We start from the raw sequence: 23,920 nt of genomic DNA on the forward strand, positions 1-23,920 counted from the left end.
CCACGGAATTATTATGCTAAATACCCATTTTTGGGAAACTTTTCTGTTTTGCAGGTATACAAGAAAATCCTTGACTAGTTCTTTGGCAGAAATACTTAAGTGGTTAAAAGAATACACTTAGGCTTTATATATAACAGTGACAGCAGCAGCTATTCTGATTGAGTGCAGACATATGTTAAGCATTATTTTAAGTGCTTTGCATATGTTATTTAGTTCTCACAGCACCCATAATAGGTAGGTAATGTTATAGTTCACATTTTACATGACCAACGTGTACCACTAGTGATACCAAGATTTGAACACAGATTTTATCTGATGATGTCAAAGTCTGTGTTTATGACATCTATATTACCTCTTTATGCTCTGTTAATTAATCCATACAGTATAAAAGAAGCATTTTCATTTTTTCTCTGTTTATCCTGGTATAAAAAATTAAGTAAATATCCTTCATAAGTGAAAGAAAGCAAATAAATTTAATAGTATAAGAGTGGAATCATAATTCATTCCTAGTTCCTTATATTGAATTTAAGCTGAGTTTTTATTTATTAGCTAAGAAAGACTGAGAAAGATACCGCACCATGATTTTATTGTTCCCCAGTATAAAATTTTTAGAACATAAATTATAAGCATTAATATTGAGCAGGTAGACTATTATATTTTATTTTGTCCTGCTTTACTGTAAGAAGGGTGTAGGGTGGAGTCAAGAATACATCCACATAGTAGAAGAATATTCAAACGAAAACAAACCGGAAAACGAAGTTGGAATCTGGGATTCTCAGAACCGAGCTTCACAGGCATAAGGTCCTGCATAGGTATTAGTTAGAATTCATATTTGCCTCTGACCTTCAGCTGTCCAAAATGAAATGGGAAAACTTGACAAGTTACTTAATTCTCATTGTCCATAAAGAAACAGGACACCAATTTGTCAGGTGAAATAATTTTCCTAGTGTTTAGTTTTGAAGGAAGGTGGGCTGTAATATTAATTGAGTGATGGAGTAGAGAATAATCTCAGCAGTATTCTTATGCATAGCAAAAAACTCCCTGAAAGCACAGTTTTGAGTTTCACAAATATGTTTTTTGTGAAGTTTTCTCATGAAAGCTGAGAATCTGCTGTCAGTTGTTTTTCAGTGAAAGCACTTGTATGGGAGGGTGGGAGTGGGGAAGGTAGTATATTCTAAGCATGTAGCTTTAAAAATAACATTTATTGTGTTTTTCTTTTATTGTAAACAGAACACATTCTCATGGTAGAAAATTTGGAAAATACAAGAGTTTAAAAAGAAGAAAATAAAAATCACCAGTAATCCAACCACCTTGGAGAATACCGCTGTATTAACGTTATGCAGCTTTTAGATGGCTTAAGCCGTGGATAAACCGAGGCTATCTAGACTAGAGGAATGGATGGGCTTGACAGAGTCTTCCATCAATACCACTGTCCTCAACGGGTTCTGACAAGAAATGAGCTGCAAGTGTCTTTAGGTTATTGCTTCTGGCTAGGTCCAGAATTGAATTTATTTTGTGCTGTTTAAAGGTGAATTTGTATGCTTTCAAGATCAGATGAATAGGTTGGTAACTTGGCTAGCCTCTTGTGAAAATTGAGGTGCCTATCTGAAATATTGCTTGGCAGAAGGTTATCTATCCACTTTCCACCTCTGAGTGCTGAGAGGCAAACCAGGGTGTTTCTGCTCTCTTTCATGAGTGTTGAATACTAGACACACAAGGAAGATCCTTCTAATACCTTGCTGCAACAGGAGGTGAATCAAAGTAGAAGTACAGAAGCTAGGTAGCTTGGTGAGGTAAAGGCCAAGAGCAGCTTGTGGATCTATCCTTGTACCTCCCTGCTGATGGTCTAGCTTGTGGTTTAATACCATCTACATTTCACTAGAGCCAGGTCAGCAGCATTGAGAACCCTTTGTTTCTTACTAGGCAATCACCAATATGTATTGGATGCCTGTTTTATGCATGAAGTGTTTTACCACACTGGTTTTGCTGGCGTTTCCTACCTCCTCACATATTGTCTGTGTGATTTGCTCAATATTGTAGGGATGTTTTCAGAGTCCATAGTATATAAAACTCATAGTATATATATGTAAGTCTATAGTATAATATATATATATCAGGTGACTAGATGGTGTTACTTAAGGAAAGAACACGTTGCCAGTAATTCAGATTTGCCATTGACACAGGAGGACCCATGCCTGAGAAAGACTTTTATCTGAGTTACTGAGGTTGAGATGTTTTGAAGCTCTCAAGCAGAGGGATGCTGGATCTGCTGTGGGAATCTGGCTGAGCAGCTGCAGGGACAGCTGGGGGTAAAGCACCTACCCTTCCCCAGTTTGGTGAGGATGCACTCCTCAGCTGTTCTGCAAGGCCAGACTGCTTATCTGCTGTAATTGAAGCAAGAATTGAGATGTCCAAAGAGGACAGAAATGGGACAATTTAATACTAGAAAAGAAAGGAATAAAAGGGTTAAAGTCTTGAATGCTAAAACTTCTGAAATACTTAATCCTAAAAGATTAGAAAATATAAGTTGAAACTTCAAATGAAAAAGAGATTCAATTTAAAAAAGAGAACTTTGGTAAGATTAATCTTTCAAAGGGTAAAAATAATAATACTGTATCTTACAACATGGTTATCACTGTTCTGAGCACTTAATGTGTATTAACTCGTAAAACCCTCACAACTGTGTGAGGTAGGTGCTACTGCCTCTTTACAGATGATGAAACTGAGGTATAGGGAGGCCAAGCAAAGTGTCTGAGGAGTGGATGTGATGGAGCCAGAATTTGAACCCAGGCAGCCTGGATGTAGTCTCTACTATTAATCACTATGGGAAAGTGGTGATAGAATAAAAGGGAATGTGAAAGTTGGAAAAATTAAAAAATAAATGGTCTAAATAGTCAATACACGTTTATGAGGAAATGATTATCCTTCCAGGACATGTAGATTAAAAACTACGAGTTTCTTGTTTATACCCATCAGATGGACAAAAGTTTAAAAATCTCATAATACCAAGTGTTTGAGAGGATGTGGAACAAAGGAGACTCTCATATTCAGCTGGAGAAAGTGTAAATTGGTACAGTCACTTTGGAGAGCAATTTGACAAGGTGAAGATGTGCATACTCCGCAATCCACTTCTAGGCTCATATCCTCTGAACTCTCAAATGTGTACCCAAGAAGATATGTATACGCCTTCATGATAGCATTGTTTGTAAGACTAAAGAAATGGAAACGACCTAAGTGGCCATCAATAGGGGAATGGATAAATATGGTATATTCATACAATGGAATTCTATATGGCAGTTAAAATGAACACAATGTTGAGTGAAAAAGCAAGTTGCAGAATGATTTGTACACTGTGATGCCATTTATTAATGTTTAAAAACATGCAAAACAATATGCATATATACAGACTGTGTATTAACAATGTTTAAAAATGCATGGGCGTGTTAAACACCCGGGGAGTGGCTGGGGAGAGGAGGAGGGAAAAGGGATTGGAGTTGGGAGGGATGGTACACAGTGGATGTCAACTGTAACAAACTACTACAAAAAGAGCTGAAGTAAATATGGCAAAATGTTAATTTCTTGCTAAGGTGGTATACCATTGGTAGGTACATGGGTGTTCGTTTTGTTAATGATGTTCTCTGTACTTTTATGTATACTTGAAATATTTGATAAAAAGTGAAACAAAATGTGATTAAAAATGCACATGAGAAAAGGAACAGAAAACAAGAACAGTGACCACTAAACATCAAGGATAAAATAGTGAACAGTGATCTTGAAAAGAGAAATATAAGTATTGTAAGGCCAGTTGCAGAAGTGTGAAGTGTGTGTGGGGAAGCCTGAGGTGAGGTATATATGGGGAAACAGATGCTTCATTCAAACATGGTGGCAGTGGCAGTGATGATTTTAATGCCGAAATAGTCATGCAGTTTGTAAATCCAACCACTTTTGGGTGAATATAAGTTAGGCCAAGAGCCTTTCAAAACCTTTCCGGTCCTGCGAATGTTGCGCTTGGAAAACACAGGAGATGGGGTTGGCGTGAGGCAGGGGTTGGGGAACTGTGCTGCCTCCTGCACTGCCACTCCTGCCGCAGCCTCTCCCCTTCAAATCTTCACACTGAGGATTGTGTTTATCCCAGGACACGTGGCTTAGAAGATGAGATGTCCGTTTTATTCTGCTCCTTCTCAAAGTGTACTTTTCAAATACGAGTTGGTAACTATAGGGCATTTGAGAGCGATCATTGTAATTGAAGTAATCAGAACTTTTCAGTTTAGACAAGAATCTAGAGAAAGGAATTAGGCATATCTGTAGCTTCTGCAGTTCCAACAGCTTATGTCATATACATAATTAGACTTTGCCCACTTACTATTCAATTCATTCTTGTGGACTCATGGAAAATTCAGATTTCTTTGGTGGGACGTGATGAACTGTGTAAGGGAAAATGTTAAGTGGAGAAAGGGAATGCTTAGCTTGAATGGTTTTTGCGTTGCTTTGGAAAATCATGTATTTTTAAACTTGGTGTTTACTTCAACTGTTGGTATTCATTTAAGTACCCATCACATGGTACTGCCTTCCATCAGATCCCAACTGTGATTGGTAGCAGACAGACAGACATTAACTGACTCCTCTCTTGTTGCTTTTTTCCCCCCTAAATTTCTCTAAGACTAGAGATATAAAGCACTGTATGTTTCTGTGAGAATTTCACAAATTTATGTGTGTGTGTGTTGGTTTGGTGAATTATTCCTCACTCTGCCCTCTGGTGTGTTTTCTTTATTTTTGCTTAGAAGCCACTGAATTTGCTTTTGAAGAAAATATTTACTTTTTTCAGTCTTATTTGGGGTGTACCCCCTTTAAAAAAAAACAATAACAAATGCACATGGTAAGCAACAGAGTAGGAAAAGGTACACTCGCCCACTCTGACCCATCCTCTGATTCATCTCTTCATATCTTTGTGTATTCTCATAATATTTTATGCCTATACAAGCGCTTATGTTGAACCAAATGAAGTGGCCATTTTTGTAAGTCAGAATATAGGCAGTTTTATTTGGTTTAATGTAATGTATATGTCTTTTTCTTTAAATGGGTAGGAACGTACTACATACGCTGTTGTACGTCGTGGTTTTTTTTTTATATTTAAGTCTTAGAGCTTGTTGTGGATCTGTATATAGAGACCTACTTTGTTCTTCATGTCTGCACAGTGTTTTCCTGAATGGATTGCCCATGTAATCCATTAGTTCATATCATATTAGTATATAGTTTATATGTATGCTTAGTTTATATTAGTATATAGATTATTTTATTTACAGTGTTAAATTATAGATTTATTAGTATGTAGATTATTTTCCTTTTAAAGACTATATATACCTATACAATGATTATCTTTTTACTTATGTTTTACACTCAGGTTCAAATATATCTGTAGGACACATTTCTGATAAATTTATTTTACTCAGTTGAATGAAAGAACATATCATTTTAATTATAGACACTAACTTTTTATTTAAAATGTATGTTTATTCAGTCCATGGTTATTATTCACTGCATATTTGTCAGTGACTGACCTTTATACCTGAATCTTGCTTTTGTTCCTTAGTTGGAAGATCTGGAAACTTGGGGAATAGTTGTTATTTCTTTATTGATCTGGTCAGGTCCTGAAAATAATTATAATTGAGGAAAAAAGCAATATCCCTTATATGGCTTGCAAAATTCTTGCATACTTTTTATGGTATGGTTTGAGAGAGTCAATAAATAGCATCTCCTTTCCCTTCCAAGTCCAGAATCGGTTAAAAGATGGATGGAAAAGACAGGCAACTAATGATCAGATACTGCCTTTATTACAGATGCAATTGGAGAACAGGCCTTAAGTCTGATAGTCAAGGGGCTGGTTACTACTAGGTTGGTGCAAAAGTAAATGTGGTTTTTAGAAGTAATGGCAATTACTAATTGCTTTTGCACCAACCAGTAATTCACCCACAGTCAGACAGAACAGGACTCTTGGGAACTTTAAGCCTGAAAGGAAAGGGAATCTGGTGTTTTAGATTCCAAAGAGTAAGGCCAGGTACAGTGGCTCATGCCTGTAATCCCAGCACTTTGAGAGGCTAAGGCGGATGGATCACTTGAGGTCAGGAGTTTGAGACCATCCTGGCCAACATGGTGAAACCCCGTCTCTACTAAAAATACAAAAATTAGCTGGGCATGGTGGTGCATGCCTATAATCCCAGCTACTTGGGAGGCTGAGGCAGGAGAATCACCTGAACCCAGGAGGCAGAGGTTTCAGTGAGCTGAGATAGTGCCACTGCTCTCCAGCCTGGGCGATACAGCGATACCATGTCTAAAAAAAATAAAAAGGATTCCAAAGAGTGAGAAAAAGAAGAGGCAAAGCCCCACATATGATTAGTGTCCCTCCCTCGCCATTAGATAAATTATTATTCATCATCTGGGGATGTTAGCCAAGGGTGGAGAGAGGAAAGAGTTCAGGAGTAATTAGCAAATCTACATGGAAACTAGGGGAGAGGGAAGGGAATAAGTGTTCTTTACAAACATCACCTTTTAGGGCAGAATGTAGCATATTTTATATGCAGTAATGAGGAGGGGCTGGAAAAATAAAAACACTTCCCCATGTAAGAGCAATAAGTTGGAGCACCTGTACTAGAACTCTGTTTCTTGCTCTGTTTAATACTCTTACCGTGTCACACAGTCTTCAAGCGTAAATAACTGTTTGCATCTTGAGTCTTGTCCCATTTTCATACATCTCTTGTGCAGGGAATTGCTGCTACCAAAAGTCAAACCTGATTATTTAGACCCTGGGCTGCAGTGTGGTCTGGATAAGCAATAGCATCATGTAATTGACTATGCCCACTTTGCCTTAATTGTAGGATGTGGTCATATGCCAGTAAATGTGAAATTTTATTAGCATTAATTGCATTCATATACTAATATTGTGATATTTATAATATATGCTATTAAAACAATGTTCTTTGTAGTGCTGTATATTATAATAAGTAACATTCAGCATTGATTCAACAAATATTGGGGTTCTGTTGATGGATAATGTCAGAAATGAGCAAAAACAGCCTCTGTGTTTCAGACAGTGGGCTGGCATTGTGAGGGCCTGTATTGGGAGGAATTTGTTGCATTTGTGGTACTGGTAGTTGCTAGATGGACTGAATACAGAGGAGAGGGTAGTATGGCCATAGGCTAAGCCAAGGAGGGCCTTGTAGGCTATGTTAAGGCTTTTGGCCTTTAAGAGCAATAAGAAAGTAAAGGATTTTTAAACTGAGGAGAGAGCATTAGTACTTAAAAAAAAATTGAGCACAGTGAAAATGGATCTGAAGGGGATGTAGTGGATGTAGTAGGAGGCTATTACAGTAGCCCAGGCCAGAGATGATGGCTTCCAGCGGAATATTGACAGTGGAAATGGAAAAGTGGAAGGATTCAAGAGTTTAGAGGTGAAGTTGACAGAAGTTGCTTGTGGTTGGTGTTGGAACGTGAGAGTGAAGGCGGTTGGAACTATTGTGACGTTTCTGCCTTAAGTAGCATTATGGATTATGGGCCTACTCACTCACATTGGGATTGCTGGAAGAGGAATAAATTTGTAGGAAGTAGAACTGCACTTCACTCTCAGACACTGAATCGAAGTACCTTTGAAGGCCAGGCGTGGTGACTCACAGCTGTAATCCCAGCACTTTGGGAGGCCAAGGTGGGAGGATCACCAGAGTTCAGGAGTTCGAGACCAGCCTGGCCAACATGGCGAAACCCCGTCTCTACTACAACTACAAAAATTAGCTGGGCGTGGTGAGGGGGCTGCCTCTAATCTCAGTTACTCAGGAGGCTGAGGCAGGAGAACTGCTTGAACCTGAGAGGCGGAGGATGCAGTGAGCCAAAATTGCGCCATTGCACTCCAGCCTGGGCAACAAGAGCAAAACTCTGTCTCAAAAAAAAACAAAAAACAAAACAAAAAAAACCCAGTGCCTTTGAGGCATCCAAAGTGCAATGTTGTATAGGTAGTGAGTTATATGGGTCTGGAACTCAAGGGAGAGTTTGGACGGGAGACATGTTTGGGATAGTTAGCCTCCATGATTTGAAGTTGTGGGTGAGATTGCTTACAGAAGTGTTTCTCAACCTGGACTGCACTTTGGAATCACTGAACTTTGACAAATATCACCCACCCCAGAGATTCTGATTCAATTAATCTAGAGTAAAGCTTGGGCATTGGGCTTCTAGGAGCTCCCCAGGTGGTGTGCAGTCAAGGTTGAGACCCAATGGCCTAGAGAGAACCTAGGCTGAGACTAGGAGAGGAATCAGGATTGAGCCTTGAACACACATGACCAGTTGGAGAAGGATGAGCCTGCCCAGGAGAGTATTAAAAGGTGACCAGAGAGATGGAACGAAGACTAAGTGTGGTGTCAGAAGTAAGTAAAAGAATGGTCAGCAGTGTCTGTTGGCTACTGAGAAGCCAGTTACAGTGGAACTTAGATTTGGCAACATGGATGTCATTCAGTAACCATAGGGAAAGCTGTCAGTGCTTGGAACAGATGCCAATTAGATGGGGTTGAGAAATGCGAGGAAATGGAGACAGCTAGCATAGGCAGCTTTTAAAGGTATTTGGGGAGAGAGACCCAGTGTGAGTCTCTTTAAATGGTAAAGAAAACTTACCTTATTCAAGAGTTCCAGAAGAAGGTGGTGTGCTAGGTTGTATATTCAGTGGCTCAACAATGTCATCAGAGACTTAGATTTTTCCAGCCTCAGTGTGTGACTTGGTCCTCAGGCTGTCCCCTCAGAATGAAGGATGGCTGCTGTAATTCAGACGTCTTCAGCAGAAGAAGGACAACTTTGTCTTATGTCCTTTTAAAAAAATCTTAATACACATGCTGAAAAGTATACAAGTGTTAAGTGTAGATCGAATTTTTGGAAGTCAAACAACTGTAACCAGCGCGCAGATCACAACCCCGGTACCCCAGAAGTTCCTCTTGTTCCTCCTCCTAATCATGACCCACCTCCTCCCCCAGGATAACTACTAGCCTGGCTTCTGGTGGTTAATTTTGCCTGTTTTAGTGCAATATAATGAAATAATATACGATGTGTTCTTTTCTGTTTGGTTTTCAGCATCGTTTTTGAGATCCATATTGTTGCATGTAGTTGTAAAGTGTTCATTGATTGCATGAATATACCACATTTTATCCATTCTATTGTTGATGGGCATTTGGGTAGCTTCTTGTATTTGGCTTTTGCAGATAGTATTGTTGTGAACATACGTATTCATTTCCATTGAGTGTATAATCAAGGAGTGGAATTGCTGGAACAGAGGGTATGCTTATATGCATTTAGCTTTCCTGTGTGATTGTATCATTTTGTACTCTTAGAGCAGCATATGAGTTTCAGTTCTGTGCCCTCACCAACACTTACTATTTTTCATCTTTTATTTTAGACATTCTGGTGGGTGATGGTGGCATACCACTGTGATTATAATTTCCATTTTCATAAATTGATTCAGGATATTTCAGATCTTCATAAGGTTATTGACCATTTGGATATTCTCTTTTGTGAAGTGCCTGTTTAAGTCTTTTGCTATTTTTTTCTCTTGAGTAGAATGCCTTATTCATTTTTAGGAGTTTTTCTTTTGTATTCTGAATACGAGTCATTGGTCAGATATATGTATTGCAAATATCTTCTCACACTCAGTGGCTTGCCTTTTCACTGTCGGTGTTTTCTTTTCACAAACAAGTTACTAATTTTAATGTAGTACAGTTTATCGGTTTTTCTCTATGATAAGCTCTTTTTGTGTTCTGTTTATCGTCTTTACCTATTCAAAGGTCACCACATTCTCTGTGTTTCGTCTAAAGGTTTGATTGTTCAACTTTAATGTACAGATCTGCAGTCCATCTGGATCTGGTGTTTGTATTTAGTGTGAGATAGTGTTCAAGATTCATATGGGCCAGAAGCAGTGGCTCACGCTTGTAATCCCAGCACTTTGGGAGAACAAGGCAGGAACTTTGACAAATACCACCCACTTGACAAATACCATTGCTTGAGCCCAGGAGTTTGAGACCATCCTGGGCAACATAATGGGACCCTGTCTCTCCAAAAAATTCAGAAATTAGCCAGAAATTAGCTAGGCATGATGGCACATGCCTATAGTACCAGCCATTCAGGAGGCTGAGGTGGGAGGAGTGCTTGAGCCTGTGATGTCAAGGCTGTGGTGAGAGGGACTAGCACTGCACTCCAGCCTGGGTGACAGAGCGAGACCTTGTTTCAAAAAAAAAAGAAAGAAAAAAGAAGAAAAGATATGGATGTCCAATTGACCTAGTACCATTTATTAAAAGAGTATATTTTCTCCATGTACTGCAGTATTACCTTTGTCATGAATCAGGTGATTATGTGTAAGAATCCATTTCTAGTTTCTTTAGTCTATTTTGTTGGTCAGGTTATCCTCATCTAGTTGGGTTTTTTTTTTTTTTAATGTAACCTTTTAGTAGGTATTGATATCTGGTAGTATAAGTTATCTAGTTCTTCCTTGAAATCTCTTTAATAGTGATGAATTAGCATAAATATGAATGTGAAATGATGAACCAGCAAATCTTAATCTATGTTGAAAAAAGTAGGTGAATAAGTCAGTGAGTTGGGTACCCTGAGGAGATAGGAACAGTTGAACAAGTTAAATGGGACAACCTAGGTTATAGTGGGAGTTGGATACCTGAATTAGTGATTGAACAGTTTGAAGTTTGAACAGTTTTGAGTGATGCTAAGTTCCAGGGGTGCAGTGATGGGTGGCTGAGTTGGGCTAGAGGTGGAAGTCATTGAAGATAAGGAAGCCAGGAAACTGATAGACTGTGGTATGGATCTGTTAGCACTTGATAGATTATGAAAGTAATTTAATAATGTAGTATCTAATTTAATATCTACCTCAGAACAGTTAGAACAGAATTATTCACATTTTACAGATGAGAAAAATGGGCCCAGAGATGTTAATAACTCCCTAATAGCCCCAAGAAAATTAGTGATTAAATTAGACTTAACCCGGGTCTTATGGTCTAGCTTCCATGCTCTGTTCAGTGTAGCTTAACTGATGTTGTGTGAAAGACCTGGTAGTGATACATCTGGAAAGTCTTACTGACATGCAGAAATAGTACAGAAAAACGTACAAATAAGAACGTTATAGGCTGGGCATGGTGGCTCACGCTGTAATCCCAACACTTTTGGAGGCCGAGGCAGGTGGAGGCCGAGGCAGGTGGATCACAAGGTCAGGAGATCAAGACCATCGTGGCTAACACGGTGAAACGCTGTCCCTACTCAAAATTCAAAAAATTAGCCGGGTGTGGTGGCATGCACCTGTAATCCCAGCTACTCTGGAGGCTGAGACAGGAGAATCACTTGAACCCGGGAGGCAGAGGTTGCAGTGAGCCGAGATCACGCCGCTGCACTCCAGCCTGGGCAACAGAGCGAGACTCCATCTCAAAAAAAAAAGAAGAAAAAAAAAAAAAAAGAATACTATGCATAGATACGATGTTGATGTGTGCAAGAAATACTTCAGAAATATTAAAAGTAGTTATTCCTGGGTAGTTGTGATTGTGACTCTGGGTGACTTTTTCCCTTTGTTTTATTTTTCTGTATTTTCCAAATTTCCTATAATGGACGTATATTATATGGATTTTTAAAAATTAAAATTATCTTTTGACTAGATAATATACATGGAAAATTCACAAAGTATACATATGCAAGATATAATACTTTTACTAAAAAAGAGTGAAAAATTTTAAATACTTAATTGTTTTTCTTTTTAGAAATGCACTCGGTGATGGAAAGAGAGCCACTATTCTGAAGAACACTTGGCCAAAGGTAGGTTTCTTCTGTATTTTACTTTGAGCAAATAATGCCATACAACATTGTGAAAAATCTGTTTACCGGGTGTGTTTGTTCATAAAAATGCTATATGAAATGACATAGAGCTCCAGAATGTGAAAGGGCAGTCATGAGATCCATGATCAGCATGGGGACCTAGCCACAGCAGTGACAGGCTGTGTGTGAGGACAGGCGGCCTGTGGGCATCTTGAGCCTTCGGGGTGCCTTAGTGATTGAGAGGTCGTCTATGCATATTCTGGGTGGGTGTGCCTGAGTGTGAAAAACCACTTAAAACTGGGGAGGAACTGTAGGAGGCTGTCTTTATAGGAGGCAGGAAAAGGTTTCTTAACACACAGTGCACAAATCAGCAGTGAAAAAAACCATCTTGATATATTTGGCTATATCAAACTTAAAAACTTGTGTATGTCAAAAGCAACCATAGATGAAATAGTAGTTTGAGAGGAGATAATTTGCCACATATATAACTGGTAGGATTTATAGCCAGAATATGCACATAATTCCTAAAGTAAATAAGAAACCCAGTAGAAAATGGGCCAGTAAAACAAGTAAGCATTTCACGGAAGAGTAATCCTGAATGGCCAATAGAAATAAGAAACTATTTCTATTTCCTAGTAATTAAAATTGTAGGGATTTGGTACACAGAAAAATGAAACCAATAGTACAGAATAGAGGGCCTCCACACAGAACCCACTATGTGAGTAAATTTTACAGTGTCATATTGTTTGAGTCTTTCAGATTGGCAGAAATTAAAGAGGCTGATTGTCCTCAGTGTTGGTGGGTATGTGTAGTAACAGGAAGCCCCAGTAAACTGGTGGGAGTGTGATTGCTTTCAACAACTGAGGGAGCATTATGATAGACAGACTCCACAGTTACTTGGTTCTGAGTGTGTGTACCCTAGAAAATTTCTAGCAAATATGCACATGGTAAGATATACAAGGTTGGTCATTGCAGCATTGTTTTAATGGCATACTACTGCAAATACCTACATGTCTGTTGATAAAGCAGCAAATAAATGTGGTATTTTCACTTGAGCAAAGTTGTTACTCTGACCTGTGTGATCTGTCCCCGTCTTGAACACTTGTTATTTCTCCAACCTCACTCCTCCTGTTCTGTCCCTGGTTCACTTTATGTTGGCCCTTGGCATCCTCACTGTTCCTTAGACATGCCAGGCCCACTTCCACTTTGTACTTGCCCTTCCCTCTGCCTGGAATGCTTTTCCCCAGAGCATTGCCCAGCCCCCTTTTTTCCTTTCAGTTGGTATTGAAAGGACTCTTCTCAGTGAAACATTCCCTGGCCACATTACTAAAATGCCAAACACCTCACTTCCTATCCATTTCTTATCTTCTTTCCCTGCTTTACTTTTTTCCTCTTTGGACTTACCATTATTGAATACATGATATCTACTGTTAGAGTTATATTGGCTATTGTGTATGTCTTCCAGTATAATATGAGCTCCACAAGGAAAGATTTTTTTGGTGTTTGGTTCACTTCACTCTTGAATCCAGACTGTCTAACTAGCTGCCTGACACTTAGCAGGCACTCATTAGTAAATAATTGTTGACTTAGTGATTGAATGAATCAAATAGTAGATTGCAGTTGAATTAACTGGCTTATCAACATTTATGGATTTTTAAAAGTGTTAAATGAAAAAGTAAAACATTGGCTGGAAAAATATCTATCAAGTTCATGATAGTGTTTGCTTCCGGGCAGTAAGAGAGGGAAAAGAGATTGGAGAGGGTGCAAAGGAGATTTCAGCCGTCTCTGTATCATCAGAAATAGTTTTATTTCTTTCATTAAAAAATCAGAAGCAAATATAACAAAATGTTAACAGTTAATTCTGGGTATCTGTGTATTAGTCTCTGTATTTTCCTAAACTGTAAAAATCTCCATTTTTTTTTTTAAGTGAAGCTTTAGATGCCAGGCGTGATGACTCACACCTGTAATCCTAGCACTTTAGGAGGCCGAGGTGGGCAGATCACTTGAGGTCAGGAGTTTGAGACCAGCCTGGCCAACATGTGAAACCCTGTCTCTACAAAAAAATACAAAAAAATTAACTGGATGTGGTGATGCATGCCTGTAGTTCTAGCTACTCAAGAGGCTGAGGCAGGAGAATCATTTGACCCCAGGAGGTTCAGAGGTATCGGAAAACCCCAGCACAGGCCGATGGTTGCATCCAGCTCTAAAAACTTCTCCATTTCCAGGTGTAGGAAAGACGATGACTTGGAGACTGTTACTGCCTTCAAATATTTTAAAAACATGAAGTTATTTATAATGAATGACATTTTTTACTTTATCTGGCACAAAATTATTATATTCTCTGTTAGCAAAATATAACAAAAGTTGAACTCTTTCCTGGGGGTACAGAAATTTCTTAAGCAAAAATATTGATCCTTAGTTATTGTAATTATTTGTCTATTTATAACTTTTCACTTAGCTCATTAGGTAATTTTATTTCCTGAGGTACTAACATTTTAAATTTATTTTTCATTGGTAGGGACCTAATCTAATATTTTAAGTAATGAATCAGTTTTCAAGCAAAATAGTGTTCCTTGCCTGTTTTCTTTAACTTAAGCATATTTTTGAGAAAAAATTAAATTTATCTTTTTGGAACAGGGTCATTATCGTTATTGTGATGCTCTTTCTATGCTGGGGGAATATGACTGGGCCCTGCAAGCAAACATAAAAGCTCAAAAACTCTGTAAAAATGACCCTGAGGGAATCAAGGATCTAATTCAGCAGCATGTAAAGTTACAAAAACAAATAGAAGACCTACAAGGTATTTCACCTAAGATTCTTTTGCTTACAGTCTAATTCTCTTTCAGACTTTGGAAGTTGGGTTTCTTGTATTAACAGAGGACCACAAATCAATCCTCAGATGATTTATCCTTATTTTATCATGTTATCTTGGTCATGGCACTTGAGTTTTTCATTTCTATCTGTGTAGAGTTACATGTTATCCATTAGGTAATTATAAATGATTTGTACTTTTTATTTGAAACAGACAGCAACTAAATTGTTATTATTTGTTCTTCTGTAGAAAAAAAAATCCCTTTCAGAAATTTTGAATAAAATAAAAACTTTTTGAAACAAAATTATTTAAAAATACTTCCTTCATTACTAAAGTTATTTCCTAAAGACCCTTCAGTAGAGCTGCTTGATGCTTCTGCACTGTTTGTGCTAATTCTATAGTGTGCTGAACATATGTATATGTAATGTTTTTTATATATATAGCAGAAATTGGCTGTGCAGGCTAGGAGTTGTAGATTTTCATTCTGCCCTTGTTTTCTCTACTAAGTCTTTTTGCTTTCTCCAATGCCTGAAATCCCTTAATCTACACTTTGAGTGTATGAGTCTTTCCTGCTTTTTCTTCTTCGGGTCGTACAATGCTGAGCTGAACAGCTCTGTTTGACTGGCAGATGTTGTTATCCATCATAACATGATTATATAATAAGATTGTGAGTTTCTTGAAGACAGGTACCGCCTCTGATTCAGATTTACATGTTGCTGTCAACTTGTCAGTGATCACATGTGATGGAATGTCAGACAAAGTTTATGTAACATTTTGTTGACACCATCCTAAAACTAAAGACATCTAGAAATGTAAAATTGCTTAGGTTTACTTTTCAGTTTTCTAAATTTGATGTTCCTTATTATCAGCTTAAAGTAAATTTGAAAATCTTTTAAAGTCTATGTTGCCAATCCATTGATTACTATGTGTATGTGTGTGTGATTGACTTTTATAGGTCGAACAGCAAATAAGGATCCAATTAAAGCCTTTTACGAAAACAGGTAAGTTAATAGCAGGTCAGTAGCTGCTGCTAGGAGTGGCTTTGCTCCATGAATTTAAGAATCACTTATGTTTGACGCTTTAGGAGCTAATAGCAACCACAGTAAAGTTGGAGATGGAAGGAAGACAGGTAGTTTTTTAAGTGCCTGTGTTATCAGGTGACCTGTAAGTTGTCAGATTTATTTTGCTGTTTTACTGAACCATATAGATATAAGCTCAGTAGCCTAATCCTGTGGGAAAAGAGGGGTGAAATGTTAATTGGATGTTACTATGCTTGAATGGGACCAGTTTGGCTGTGAAGCTCCTGGCAGCAGAGAGCTGGGACATATCCTGTGCCCTCTGCCCTTCACCTCTGTCATGGAAACATCTATGGCAAAAACCACAAGTACTCTTGGACCAACCTAATACTTCCAGCTTCCTGATGTCTTTCAAAGGCTAAGATACTTCCTATTAGAAATAGGCAACAGACAGACTTGAGTATGCTCACAAGAAAACAATAGCAACCAGGGTTGTACCTTTGCTTATTTGGCAATTAAAACAGATTAAATGTTTTTCTGCATGCTTGTTCAGATGTCTGGGATATTGAAGCTCCTCATTCTGTAGCATGCTGAACATGTAGACATAAAGAAATTGGCTGTGGAATTGGAATCTTTAAATTTAATTTTAGTATCCTAATTTAACTTAAATTAGGATATTTAAATTTAACACAAGGACATAGGTTTTTTTGTTTGTTTTTTAAATTTTTTTGAGACGGAGTCTCACTCTGTCACCCAGGCTGGAGTGCAGTGATGTGATCTTGGCTCACTGCAGCCTCTGCCTCTGGGTTCAAGTGATTCTCCTGCCTCAGCCTCTCGAGTAACTGGGACCACAGGCAACTGCCACCATGCCTGACTAATTTTTGTATTTTTGGTAGAGATGGGGTTTCACCATGTTGGCCAGGCTGGTCTCGAACTCCTGACCTCAAGTGATCTGCTCGCCTTGGCCTCCAAAGTGCTGAGATTGCAAGAGTGAGCCACTGTGCCCAGTCTGAGCCACCGCACCTGGCTAGTATTTAAATGTTAGAACCCAGAATGCTTTTTTTTGAAGTGTTTTTTTTTTTTTTTTCCCGAGACAGAGTCTCTCTCTGTCACCTAGGCTGGAGTGCAGTGGCACAATCTTAGGTCACTGCAACCTCCGTCTACTGGGTTCAAGCAGTTCTCCTGCCTCAGCCTCCCCAGTTGCTGGGATTACAGGCACTTGCCACCACACCTGGCCGATTTTTGTATTTTTAGTAGAGACGGGGTCTCACGATGTTGGCCAGGCTGATCTCGAACTCCTGACCTTAGCTGATCCACCTGCCCTGGACTCCCAAAGTGCTGGAATTACAGGCGTGAGCCACTGCACCCGGCCCTTGAACTGTTCTTTCTTTATTTTGAGTTTTAATACCAAATTTAAAATAATGTTTATGTATAAAGCTCCATCTCATAGGTAGAAAATCTTTTTAAAACAATAATACCTTGCTTTCAAGGAAAAAAGGCTGTGATTGCTGCAACCTGTTCATTCAAAGGATAACTTTTTTAAAATGTATAATAATTCATTTCTTTTTTCCCCCACTTAGGGCCTACACACCTAGGAATTTATCAGCACCTGTATTTGCAACTTCACTTAACTTTGTGGAGAAGGAAAGAGATTTCAGAAAAATTAATCACGAAATGGCCAACGGTGGTAATCAGAATCTAAAGGTAAGCTCCATTGAAAACTACAGTTTTTTTCAAGTATAGATAGTCTCATATTTTTACAGTAATATTTTGGTGGTAATAGAAACCAAATTTTTGGCGATTTGAACCCTTTTTGCCTATTGTTACCAAAAGAATGATTCTTTTTATAATAAATAATCTGAGTATCTCATACAACTACATAAATACAATATTTGAAAGTCACAGAATTTATTTTGAAATCACATTTATGTGTTTTCAAAATATTTTTTAAAATAACCATTTTGTCACTTACTTCTCTTTGTATCGTCTTCCTTCGGTTGTTGGAAAAGTCCTCTTGTTGATAACATTGAAAATTTCTAAGAGACTGTGTTCAGTTAGGGAGAGGAGTTTATACTGAGCATTTCCAGCTGGATCTGGAATTGTATTGAGCATTTCCAGCTGGATGTGAAACTAAGGGTCTGTAAACACTCACCCCAACCTGCCTTAGCAGCCCTTTTCCAGCCTTCCACCCTTTTTGAGGTCTTGAAATCACACAGGTTTACTTGGTGCTTCTAAATGAACTCTACTCTTGGGTTCAGGCCATTCTATCCAAATCGTACTTCTTCCTCAAAAACAAACACAAATGCTATATCCTCACTAACATTTTTCTTAACCACTCCAACTTAAGTGATTTTTCCCGTTTGTGAGCTGTGAGAGGTATTACTGACTATGCAATTAACATGTCAATAATAACACAGTACTTTCTTTTCTTCTTAAGGATGATTGTTGTTTAACTACTGAAGTGATGTGTCTTTTCACCCCATCTGATTGTAAACTATCTGAGAACAGGAGTTACCTCCTGTATCTCTCTGTATCTATGGTAGACCTAAATCATAATAATGATCACTATTATAATTGATCTTTAATAATTGATTATATTTAATAATTTATTATATATAGAAAAATATCATCAGTAGCTTCTTTTTTGGCTTACCCTTTTGTAATTATACTCACGAGTACCATATTGCCGCTTCTCTTTTTTTTTTTTTTGAAATGGAGTCTTGCTCTGTTGCCCAGGCTTGAGTGCAGTGGCACGATCTCCGCTCACTGCAAGCTTCACCTCCTGGGTTCATGCCATTCTCCTGCCTCAGCCTCCCAAGTAGCTGGGACTGCAGGTTCCCGCCACCACACCTGGTTAATTTTTTTGTAGTTTTAGTAGAGACAGGGTTTCATCATGTTAGCCAGGATGGTCTCGATCTCCTGACCCCATCATCCGCCTGCCTCGGCCTCCCAAAGTGCTGGGATTACAGGCGTGAGCCACCACGCCCAGCTGCTGCTTCTGTTTTCTTCCTCCAATTTATATTTTAAAAATAGTTTTACTCTCAGGCTTGCAGATTTTTATGTACAGATGTGATAGTGTTAATTCAGGTATTAGTGAACAATTGTCACGTCAGGCACTGTGCTAGGCAACAGAAATAGAATTGTCATTCAAGAATTCGTCCTTGCGTATCATGATCCTTATCATTAGTTACCTTTTTTTTTGTTTGTTTATATATTTAGGCTTAATAACCAGCTGCATATTTTAGATGCTTGGGTTAATTCTATCCTATTCTATTCTAAATTCTTTTATATGGCTCTTGAATTCTTCATGGCTGGGTTTTAGTTTTTGTTTTTAGAGTCTCACTAATTTTCATTGGCAGGTGGTGGATGAGGTGTTGAAGGTAGATGATTGTGACTGTTATCCTGAATTTTCACCACCATCAAGTGAGTATTGTTTTTATATCAATTGTTGCCAAGTTAATATAATGTCTCCTAAACTTGGATGCCCTACAATTTGCACAAGCCTTGCTTATATCCACTCTTGTTCTCCTTTACTTTATAATGCTTCTATGTTAAGAAATTGTTGAATATTTATTTGAAATCAATGCTCAGTCTTTTAATATTATTTAGTAAATGTAATTTTGGAAATTCAAATGAAAGGAAAGGAAAAGATGAAGTACATAGCTCTTTTTGACCTGCTTCTTAATTTTTTTTAGGCTGTTGTTTCTCCTTATTGAAAGTTTATTATTGCCTCCCTTCCTCCCACCTGCTAGGAGCCTGTTTAGACCTTTTTAAATCTAATTGTTCTCCCCCATAAAATTTTAATAGCTGTTTATGTACCATATGTGCATCTGTGCTTTATGTGTGAAAAGAATTGATATTGTCTCCCAATAACTAATTTTCACCCTATTGGGGGTGATATCACCCATGTTGAGAACGGATGCTGCTATAACAAAAATACCATAAACTGGATAGCTTACAAGCAACAAACATTTATTTCTCACATTTCCAGAAGCTGGGAAATTCATCATCATGATGTCAACAGATTTGATGTCTGCTGAAGGTCCTCTTCCTGGTTCATAGATGGCCATCTTTTTGCCGTGTCCTCATGTAGTAGAAGGGAGCAAGACAGCCCTCTGGGGTCTCTTTTCGTTTTCTTTCTTTTGAGACAGAGTCTTGCTCTGTTGCCCAGGCTGGAGTGCAGTGGCATGATCTGGGCTAACTGCAACCTCCGCCTCATGGGTTCAAGCAATTCTCCTGCCTCAGCCTCCCGAGTAGCTGGGATTACAGGCGTGCACCACCACGCCAGGCTAATTTTTGTATTTTTAGTAGAGACAGGGTTTTGCCGCGCTGGCCAGGCTGGTGTCGAAATCTTGGCTTCAAGCAGTCCTCCCGCCTTAGCCTCCCAAAGTGCTGGGATTGCAGGCGTGTGCCACCACGCCCAGCCTGGGGTGTCTTCTTATAAGGGCACTAATCCCATGCATGAGGGGACAGCCTCATGACCTAATTCCTCCCAAAGGTTCCACCTCCTATTACCATGGCCTTGAGGATTTGGATTTCAACATGTGAATCTTGTGAGGGACACAGATGTCCAGACCATAACAGTGCTGTAGGCTAAGTCTCATTTGTTTTAAGTTGTGTGTGCTCAGTGCATGTATTTATTTACATATCTAGTAAACACAGATACCGCAGAACCTCATTACTTGGCATCATTTGGAGATGAAGGTTCTGGAGAAGTGAATATTTTTGTGCTTCATTCATTTCTGAATCTTAATACCACCAGAGTTTGAAGAAAATCTTTCTAAAGTGTATTACATGCTTCCCTGTCTTTTAACACGAGATTTAGGAAAATACAGGTTTTCTTGATGGCTTAAGGTTGTGGTCACGCACAACAGTGACTGACCTCAAGCCTGAAAGTGTTCGTCCCAGGATTCTTAAGGTGAGATTGTTGATTTTTTAGTTAACGATCCTCTCTTTTCCCTTCTCTTGTTTGTTGGGTGGTTGGTTTTTCTTTCCATCATTTTGCTTCTAGCAGCCATTTCTATTTTTTGTGACCTGCAGCTTCATGTTTGCTCAGGCTCAGTTAGTTCCATAGATATACCTACTTAATAACGAGCATTTCCATTTGGTTAGCACATTAGCGTCATGACAGGGAGGGGAAACTCAGGCAGTTGTCCTACCTGATGCAATTCCAACAGCATATGAAACATCTTTGAGGATAAAACTTTTTTTTTGGAAGATAGCTTTTAATGTCTTGATATTTCTCAGGCCATTATCATCATTTAATTAAATAAATTCTGTCTACCCTTCAGCATTTACATACAGGGGAAGAAATTGAGGTTCCAGGGTTAAGGTTAAGTAGTTTTGTCCAAGGTCACAGAATGGAAATCAAACTAGAATTCTTCTGCCTTTCCAAAAGCTGCTTTTGTTTTCTGAGGCCACCAAAGCCCAGGCTCATTCCGTCCTTATTACATTGGCTCTGACTTGTCTCTGTGCCCTCCCCTTAAACCTTCATCAGATGCACCCTGCTCCTCCTGCCATACCAGTTCTTCTACACAGCTCCGAGCAGGGCTCTCCCTGCCCAAAAATATGCAATGGTTTCCTATTCCTGCCAGCAGAATAAAGCTGGGCTCACAGAGCTGCATCTGAAGCTAAGGGTCTGTAAACACTCACCTCAGCCTGCCTTAGCAGCCCTTTTCCAGCCTTCCACCCTTTTTGAGGTCTTGAAATCACACAGGTTTACTTAGTGCTTCTGAAATGAACTCTGCTCTTGGGTTCAGGCCATTCTATCCAAATCGTACTTCTTCCTCAAAACCAAACACAAATGCTATATCCTCACTAACATTTTTCTCAACCACTCCAGCTTAAGTGATTTTTCCCTTTTGTGAGCTGTGAGGGGTATTACTGACTATGCAATTAACATGTCAATAACAACACAGTACTTTCTTTTCTTCTTAAGGATGATTGTTGTTTAACTACTGAAGTGATGTGTCTTTTCACCCCATCTGATTGTAAGCTGTCTGAGAACAGAAGTATCTCTCTGTATCTATGGTAGACCTAAATTATAATAATGATCACTATTATAATTGATCTTTAATAATTGATTATATTTAATAATTTATTATGTATAGAAAAATATCATCAGTAGCTTCTTTTTTGGCTTGCCGTTTTGTAGTTATACTCACATACCATATTGCCGCTTCTGTTTTCTTACTCCAGTTTATGTTTTAAAAATAGTTTTACTCCCAGGCTTGTAGATTTTTATGTACAGATTTCAGGAACAAATACTTTTATGTTCACAGGTCAGCCTCCAAAACATAAAGGAAAACAAAAATCTCGAAACAATGAATCAGAGAAGTTCAGGTATGTTTTTTCTCTAAGGTGTGTTTTTTTCCCCCTAGCGTACTCTCCCCAAGTAAAAGGAAAAAAAAGATTGTTTTTTGAGTGTTAGCTACTTTAATGTATGTAATATGATGAGTACCAAAATCCCTTTCAAATATCAAAAGCATATCTTTAGGAAATGATAATTTTTGGCTAAAGGATTATTAATCCTGGATATTAATATGTTGACTTCTGAAAGTCATGTAATATTTAATATGTCCATATTAATTTTTTAAATTCCAGAATATGTACGCTAAAAGGAAAAAGCATTGAGAGAGATATAAGATGCACATGAAACCTCCTTCCTTGCTCACCTCATTTGACCCCTCCTGCAGTCCCTTCCCTAGGGCCTCTAGGAATGCACTGTTAACAGTTTCATGACTATTGGGAAAGTTACTCTGCATATACAGCCATGGGTATGCATATTTCAGATACCCTTTTGAGTAATTATCGTTAGAGGAAAATATTTCCTAATGAATTCTGACTACTTATAAAATGAATTCTATCAAACATCCCCATGAAAATTAACTGTAATTAATTGCCTGCTATCTTTTTTTTTTTTTTTTTTGAGATAGGGTCTTGCTCTATCACTTAGGCTGTGGTGCAGTAGTGTGACCCTAGCTCACTGCAGCCTTGAACTCCTGGGCTCTAGTGATTTTTCTGCCTCAGCTCCCAAGTAGCCGGGACTACTACTGCTACTATGGTGCATGTCACCATGCCTGGGTAATTAAAAATAAATTTTTTTTAGAGACAGGGTCTTGCTCTGTTGCCCAAGCTGGTCTTGAATTCCTGGCCTCAAGTGATCCTTCTGCCTTGGCCTCCCAGAGTGCTGGCATTCCAGGCGTGTGCCTGGCCTTGCCTCCTATCTTTATAGTTAATACCCCATTGCCAACAAGATATAAATTGATTACAATGTGAAATTGTAAATCTTTTAATACAGAAGTTTTTGAAGTGAATGAAAGTGATGTTGGAGAAATAGCAAAGCCATGTCTGCCACAATACACTGGTTTTCAATTTCTTCTCCATTTCTTAATCTGAATCCATAATAGATGCTTCAGGGAGAATTATTTGAATATCAAAACACTAAAAAAAGTCAGTGAAATCTCATTTCTTTTCAAAAATGGCCATTTTTGGATGCTGCTACAAAAATTAAATACAAAGCAAGGATATAGCATATTATTATGTTTTTCTATTATTTGATAGAAAAATCATGAGTCTTCTTCCCTGCCTTCCCCTGTACCCCTAAAGAAACCAGAGCTTAATACATGGTCATTTTTTGAATGCAGGATTGTAATTTTAACCTGTTTTATTAAAAAAAAAATTTATTTTTCTGATATTCTGTTTCTCTTTTCAAACTGAACACTCCTTATTTAATAATATCTACCATATGGGACTATTTCATCATTAAATGGGATAACCACATAAAACACTTAGAGCCCTGGAACATAGTAAATCTTCAGTGTACTTCAGCTGTCATTATTGCTGTCACCATCATTTTCATTGTTATTAGAATGACTTTGACCTACAGCTTGCTTTTTTGTCTTTTACAAAATATCTTGTGTTTCTTCCCATGTTCAGAACACAGAGCTCTTCCATTCTTCATTTGCTGCACAGTATTTTGTAATATAGCCGTATCCCCTATTTTTGTGCATTTAGGCTCTTCCTTCCTCTTTTACTCCCTCACTTTCTTTCCCTCTCTCCATCTCTCTCTTTTTCTTCTTTCTTTCCTTTGAGAGGGATAAATCATATGGTACTTCAAACATCCTTGCACATGCACCTTTGTGCACCTGTTGATATATATTTACAATAAATACTTTGTAAATAATGTGTAGAAGTTGTTTCTATAGTGGGATTGCTGTATCAAAGGGGACGTGTAATTTTAACTTTGACAGATATTGCC

The 23,920-nt window shown here is 38.3% G+C and overlaps 1 protein-coding gene across 11 annotated transcripts in view; it reads left to right on the forward strand.

The window, feature by feature from the left end:
• TTC3 (tetratricopeptide repeat domain 3) overlaps positions 1–23,920 on the forward strand; it is a 120,685-nt gene that overhangs the window by 23,737 nt on the left and 73,028 nt on the right. For 9 of the 11 annotated variants that reach the window (XM_009202259.4, XM_017956449.2, XM_017956447.3 and 6 more), the window contains 6 exons: positions 11,778–11,832; positions 14,470–14,632; positions 15,600–15,645; positions 17,241–17,364; positions 19,020–19,083; positions 21,942–22,002. In XM_009202259.4, the coding sequence (XP_009200523.4) occupies positions 11,778–11,832; positions 14,470–14,632; positions 15,600–15,645; positions 17,241–17,364; positions 19,020–19,083; positions 21,942–22,002 (513 nt within the window). Of the gene's footprint in view, positions 1–1,266; positions 1,477–11,777; positions 11,833–14,469; positions 14,633–15,599; positions 15,646–17,240; positions 17,365–19,019; positions 19,084–21,941; positions 22,003–23,920 lie in introns of those variants that run through there. The other 2 variants (XM_017956446.3, XM_017956448.3) reach the window with 2 other exon arrangements.

This window comes from Papio anubis, chromosome 4 (assembly GCF_008728515.1).
Source record: "Papio anubis isolate 15944 chromosome 4, Panubis1.0, whole genome shotgun sequence".
Taxonomy (NCBI): Eukaryota; Metazoa; Chordata; class Mammalia; order Primates; family Cercopithecidae; genus Papio; species Papio anubis.